This window comes from Mus musculus, chromosome 13 (genome assembly GCF_000001635.26).
Source record: "Mus musculus strain C57BL/6J chromosome 13, GRCm38.p6 C57BL/6J".
Classification (NCBI taxonomy): domain Eukaryota; kingdom Metazoa; phylum Chordata; class Mammalia; order Rodentia; family Muridae; genus Mus; species Mus musculus.
Genome location: NC_000079.6, coordinates 42301221 through 42308209, shown reverse-complemented (window position 1 = coordinate 42308209; position 6989 = coordinate 42301221). Strand labels below are relative to the sequence as shown.

The 6989-nt window shown below is 45.5% G+C and overlaps 1 protein-coding gene across 1 annotated transcript; it reads right to left on the bottom strand.

The window, feature by feature from the left end:
- Positions 1-219: 219 nt before the first annotated feature.
- On the bottom strand, positions 220-6734 carry Edn1 (endothelin 1). The gene is made up of 5 exons (NM_010104.4): positions 6252-6734; positions 4485-4653; positions 3106-3264; positions 2842-2955; positions 220-1433 (listed from the first exon to the last, which is right to left on the bottom strand). The coding sequence occupies exons 1-5, from the start codon at positions 6313-6315 to the stop codon at positions 1331-1333; spliced, it is 609 nt and encodes a 202-aa protein (NP_034234.1). The 5' UTR covers positions 6316-6734; the 3' UTR covers positions 220-1330.
- Between the last annotated feature and the right edge of the window lie 255 nt (positions 6735-6989).

Below are 6989 nucleotides of genomic sequence, written 5' to 3'. Positions count from 1 at the left end.
ATCTCCTTTCTAATTCTCTATTTCCTTCATATCATATAACCTTCAAGGTCAACCAGCCACAAAAGCATCTTTTAAAGAAATGTGCCGAGTTTCCTGTTTAAATCAAGCCAACACCCTCCTTTTTTTTCTAAGTTTGACCTTCCTAGAGAGCCATTTTTTCACCACTTCCCTTCAGGATTATCACCTCTTGGGGGTTTTCAGAAATAATTCACAAGTCAGTACAGTAGGGAAAAATATTTATTTTCTAAAATCATTACCTTGACAGGCAAAACAAAGCATGTTCTCAATTTCATTCAGAAATATATATTTTTAAAAAATACATAGACCAATATGGCCTGCCCAGACATATATTTAACATGGTAAATATAAGGAATAAATTGTTTGAATATAAATATCTATAAAAAAATAAGTACATCAAGATTCAATCTAACCTCTTCCATTAGCCAGTTACAATACATACGGGAACATATTTTTACTGCTAAAAAGCACAGACCAGGTTTTCAACATGTACACAAACAACTCTAAACCATTGTGTTTCCCAAGGTCAAGGGCAGGGGCCAGATTCTGTCATCCTTTTTTCTCATAGATTAGAGCTAGCAGATTAGCATGGCAATGTTTCAGCTACTTCTGACTCAATTTCTGTGAGGCAAGGATTCAGTATAGGGGACTGGGAACCCGGATAGCGGAGAGGAGAGAATACAGGGAGGCAATAATTAAAGGTGAGAATGTGTATGACAGTGCAGAAAGGTGAGGTAGACTCATATTCATGAAATACATCCCAATGTACAGTAGTAACAGTTGCTTTGAGTTTTGCATTTTACAACTTAAAAATTGTCTTTTTTTTTTTTTTAAACTCAAGTGTTTGTCCTTCGAGTATGTTTTCAATTTGTGCATTCCTCAGAAAAATTTTTGCATGGACTTTGGAGTTTCTCCCTGAAATGTGCCAGGCGCCTGAGTCAGACACGAACACTCCCTAAGGACTTTCTACAGAAACCCCGCCCTGCTGTGGAATCTCCTGGCTCTCTGAGTGATGCCACTCTAGAATGGCATCGTGTCTCTGCTCTCTGAGAAGTCCTCTGTCATTCCCAACCGGCAAGAAGAGGCAGAAAGGCACTCGCTCCCAGCGGACGCAGACAGGCTAGGGAACACCTCAGCCTTTCTTGGAATGTTTGGATCAAGGATGCTGGTCCTCTGCCCGTCTGAACAAGAAACTGTAGAAGCCACACAGATGGTCTTGCTAAGATCCCAGCCAGCATGGAGAGTGCAGAGCTGGCCATGGGGCTCGCACTATATAAGGGATGACTTCCAAAACACTGGGGGAGCTCTGTAGTCAATGTGCTCGGTTGTGCGTCAACTTCTGGTCTCTATAGAGCTCAGCTTTCAACTTTGCAACACGAAAAGATGCCTTGATGCTATTGCTGATGGCCTCCAACCTATTAAGACAAGACAAGAGAAAAATAAATGTTATCTAAACGCACACTCACAGAGAGGGAAACAAATCACAACTTGGCTAAAGAAATGTCTAAAATTAGGAATTGGCACCAACACACCAAGTCTTAGTTCCTAGCCTTTTACACCAGTTGTGGCAATGTGGTGCTCTTTGGTAAATCCTCAAGCAGTGTCTATGACTATTGTGTGAATAAATTCTGTTTTTATGCTTAGTGCTACAGAGAGGAAACCTATGAGCATGTCTACAGGGAGTTAAGCATCAAATGTTATGCTTAAGCAGTTTCATCCTGCCCTCTGCCTCTGTATCCTACCCTCTGCCTCTGCATCCTGCCCTCTGGCACACTGGCACTTTCTAAATCACATAAGGAATGAATGTAACAGGTGGATGGAGAGAAAAATTAGAGAGCCTACAGGGAGACCTGAGCAAGTGCTTAGTGACAGTTTAAAGAGTGGTGCAATCTGTGTGTGTGTGTGTGTGTGTGTGTGTGTGTGTGTGTGTGTAGGAGCACATAAAGAACTGGAATGTCAATTATCAGTTTAGTGGTAAATGGAAGACAAAGCAGCAAAAAGGTATTGATCCTCAGGTCAGCTCAGCAACTGTGACCTGGTGGAAAGAGACCCCTAGGTGGCAGGTGTGAAGGAGGCCAAGCATGGCTGTCCCCACACAAGAGCAGTAACCAACTCAGAAGTCCTTCCCCACGGCCACATTGGGCTCAGAACAAACACCTTGACCCTGGATTTCTTGGAGACACTTCTAGAGATGAGAGTGACCCTGTGACAGGTTTGAATAAGGGCGCCTTGACCACCCCCACCTTCTCAATTTCAAAAAGTTTAGACTTTCGAAGGATCATTGAAAAGCTGCTTGTAGGTACCCTAATCCAGCCCTCTCCTGTGCCAGTGAAAGCAAGTGAAGGAACATCTGGCTCTAAATGTGCTCATTTCAACCAAAGTAACGGAATAAACCCAAAAAGCAGTGTGCTCTAAATCTCACCAACCTTGCCCAGTGGCTTTGCTTCCCTTTGGTCATTTGATGAACTACTACTTTTGGAGTAACATATATAAATATTTTAAATGCCTTTTCCTTGACATGATCTTTAGTTTCTCGAGGAAATCAGAAAAAGAAAAGAGCCAGAGGAGGAAAGACTGGATATGCTCAAATGTTAAAGCTGCCCCTTAGTGTAGAAGCTCTACCTATAGACTGAACAGTGTGTGCTAAGACACAGTGGGCAGGTGTCTGCACTCAAGGCGCCAGTATCCAAGGAGCCCTTTGCTCTTTTAAGTCCACAGACCATGACGACTCTATTACTGGACTCAAGCCTTTCTCCCACTAGAAAGGACTGGGGAGCCATTAGCACTGGCGTCCAGGGGTAGGAGTCCTTATGAGCCTCTTACCTTCGTAGTTTCCTTCCTTCCACCAGCTGCTGATAGATACACTTCTTTCCCAACTTGGAACAGGGTTTTCCTTTCTTGGAGTCTTTTAAGCTTTTCTGCATGGTACTTTGGGCCCTGTGAAGACAGAGGAGCAAAACCATTTTAGTGGTGGTATGTTGAGATTCACCTTGCCTCTTCATGTCTCTGCTCCTTTCTCTTAAGTGAAAAACAGTCTCACAGGGAGAAGGCCAGCAGGCCGGACAAGTCAAAGGGGCCTCCACTCACCTGAGTTCTTTTCCTGCTTGGCAGAAATTCCAGCACTTCTTGTCTTTTTGGTGAGCGCACTGACATCTAACTGCCTGGTCTGTGGCCTTATTGGGAAGTAAGTCTTTCAAGGAACGCTTGGACCTGGAAGAACCTCCCAGTCCATACGGTACGACGCGCCTATTATGGAAAGAGAGAAGGAAGATATTAGCTTAATTAATAATCTTTCAGACGACTCATTCTTTGGGCATACAATTCAGAGAGCATTTGGACAGTGCATGATAGCAAAGATAATGGAAGCCATTTGGCATGTCTGCCCATCAATGGTCCTCAGTGTATGTCCCCAAATGGGAAAACACGAACTTTTTTTTTTCTGATTCAATGACATTCCATTTCAATACTTAACAATGATATCCCATTTCTTCTAGAGAGCTTTGTTCCAAATTACAACCTCTGTTTGGGCTTCTGCTTTGTATTTTCTTTCTTTTCTTGTCTGTTTTCTGGTGGTTGTGGGGCCAGAAAACAGAAGGACTACAGCCACACCAAAACTTAAGATTTCTAGACAGACTGCAGGGTGGAGCCTGGCATATTGGTGCACTGCTCCTAAAGTTTGGTAAAATTGAATGGCTGTGAAGGACTCAGTGTCAAAATGCTCTCCGATAAATTGCAAGGAATCCATTTCAATTCTCACAACAAGGAACGCAGTCCTCCCCTTGGTAGAAACACTACTAAGGATTAGGTCCGCGGTGGTTTGGGTCTGGTTTGTTTTGGAACGTGGCCAGCCATTGTAGACAGACTAAATGTGTTTGTTCTCTCTGATGATTGCTCCTGATGAGTGGACTAGGGTTGGGGGCTGAGGGTAAAACAGCCTCGGTTCCCTTGGAAGGTACAAGAGAAACCCATGGGTACTGTTCTGATCTCTGCCTTGAAATACAGTTTTCTAAAGACGAAGGAGAGATGCAAGAAGTACCCGACTCTAGGCTATCCCTCTGGAATAGATGGTATTGTGCCTCTCTGAGAAGTACAGGTAGACTACTCTACATAGGACCTGGGCTATTAGGTCCCATGTCCAGAGCCTCCTGCTAAGTTAGTCTATCCCTTTCTTGTCTTTAAATGCATAGCCCCGTCCTGCTTGTCCTCAGCCAATCTGATCTGTCCCACAGGAAGCAGCCTGACTCTCCCTTACCCCCAGCCTCTCAGAAGACACTCTCCAAGATTGCTACCACTAAGCTGACCTGTCTCAGTCAGCAGGGTTTCCCTTGGGAGCCACGGTTTTTTGTCTTCAGAAACGCTAAAGACAGAAGCTTCCCAGAACAGAAACTCCAGCCTGGGCTCTCCAGGCTCCAGAAAGCCCCAGTAGTAAGAGATGGCTAGGGTTACAATGCCCTCTAGAGACTCACTCGGGAGTGTTGACCCAGATGATGTCCAGGTGGCAGAAGTAGACACACTCCTTGTCCATCAAGGAAGAACAGGAACAGCGCTTGGACCTGCGGGGTCTCCAGGGTGTGCTGGGAGGGGGGCTCTGCACTCCATTCTCAGCTCCGGTGCTGAGTTCGGCTCCCAAGACAGCTGTGAAGAGAAGAGAGGGTCAGATTGGTAGTAATATCTTTCTTCAGGCGTCCAGAGCAAGCACCTGCACCCTAGTATTCAGGTCAGATCTAGCAGCGCAAATAGAAGCAGACAAGGCATAAAACTGCCTTTAGCCAGAAACACAAACAGAAAGAAAAGAGCTTCCTTTGTTCTCCGTGCCTAACAGGACTTCACCCTTACCCTGGCTGGCTTATCCACCTGCAGGGAGATCACACACACACACACACACACACACACACAGAGAGAGAGAGAGAGAGAGAGAGAGAGAGAGAGAGAGAGAGAGAGAGAGAGAGAGGAAAGGACTCCCCAGCCTTCTGAAGCCGCTTTGAAGTAGATACTGTCTGGTGGAATTTTGAGGGAGTCCATACCTGAGACATAGAATGGCACAACTCCCATAGATTAAACTGACAGGTGGCCACCAGCAAATAATATAGACTGCCTATTCCTGGCTATGGAGACATGTTCCCTACTCAGGATAAACTCTTTAGGGGTTTCCACCCCATTCCAGCGTGTGTAGGGGCACAGACCAGTCTAGGTGGCATATGGGTGCCTTTTTATAATAGACAGAAAGCAAAAACTTTCAGAAAATGCCTGGACACCGAAAAGAAACTAACTTTACAATATTCACTTCAGGTGGGAGACAAGTTGCCACTGACGGAAGAGAAGGTACAGCTGCTCAGGGAACCCAGGGAAAGTACCCCGTGGGTTCAGAATTCAGAATCTTTGGGCAGCACAGCTTGCTGTGGGACTTGACACCTCCCTCTGGCCCAACACAGCATCGCCGCGCAGTTTATCTGCTCGATTTTGTTCATTCCAAACGATCAGACACATTCCAGGGCTTTCACCCTTTTGACATCCTTTCTCTTTGCTTAGGGTCATGAAAAGACAAAAAGAGGGCACTGACCCTCAAAAAACAGGATGGGAGGAGAAAAGAACCAGCTGTGGCCCGTACTGTCTAATTCCTTAATCAGGCAGGAATGATCCCGGCTCCCCTCCCAGGACAGGTGAATACAACTGCAATAGAGCTCACAGTGTTTGAAGATGCCAAAAACCTGCCAAATGAAACCTTAAGTCAATAGTGACAAATTTTAAAGAAAGCATGTGCTTCGCCCTGAAACCGCCTGCGGGGTTATTCAGCGCATGGTTGATCGGCAGGTGATTTCCCTGCTCACGGTGTGCCTGCATGACCCGAATAAAATTCCTTGGCTTTAAGTTGGAGTGTTTCAATATTTTACACATTAGCGCACTATCAAGACAACGTTTGAATAAGCCCCTAAATGAACCGTGCAACCCTAAACACACTTATTTCAAAATAGATTTTTGCTTCAGCTGTACTGCTACAACGTTATTTTGAAGCTATGCGATACTCGGTTGTAGTCAGTTGTATTCAAACAGGGGTTTTATTTCTTTCGCTTCACACAGAAGTTAATTAATTGTAAGGCACTTGCTGCTGGAGCTTCAGTAATTAAAAAAATAAATAAAAAGGAAAGAATGAAAGAAAAGAAAGAAAGAAAAGTGGAAAACAGAAGCGATAACTGCGCTGCGCTGAAGTAGAAAGATTCGCAAGTGGCGCCTACCTGTTTCTGGAGCTCCTTGGAAAGTCACGAACAGCAGAGAGAAGATCACGGGAAAATAATCCATTCTGCAAAGGGGTCAGAAGAGTGGGGAAAAAGGAAAAAAAGAAAACTCGGTTGCAAATGGAACTCAATGCAAAACGAAGAGGACGGTGTCTGGTCGCTCTGATCGCCTCTGGGTTTTTTTGTTTTTTGTTTTTTGTTTTTTTTTTAGATCTCAGCGCGGTCCTCAGCAAGTGGCCCTTCCACTGGGGCGAAAGCGTCGCGGGCAGCCGGGAGGCAGCGCGCAAGGACAGCGGAGCAGACCGGGTCAGGCTCTCAGCGCCGGTGCAGGAACGCTTCTGACTCGGACAGTTCTCCGCCGCCTTTTTATATTGAACCCCTATAGAGTGGGGGTAAACAGCTCTGACTTTATTCCAGCCCTAAACAATGTTATTGTGTGATTAGTCACCCACAGGCAACGTGCAGCCAGAGATAAGACCCGGCTCTAGAGGAAATCACGGCTAACTTCAGAGGCAGACGCCCGCCGTCTGACAATCCAGGGGCAGGGCTAAGAAAAAGAAAACACCCACTAGACAGAGACCGCTGCAGAACCTGCAGAGAGCAGCAGCCCGCTTCCCCTTTTGCTAGCTGCCAGCCCCAGAGTTCAAGAATCAAGAGTTTCTCCAGAAGCAAAGTCACCCCATTGGAATGAAAAGTATGAAGTACAATTAAATAGATTGTATTGTGCGCGCGCAGGGG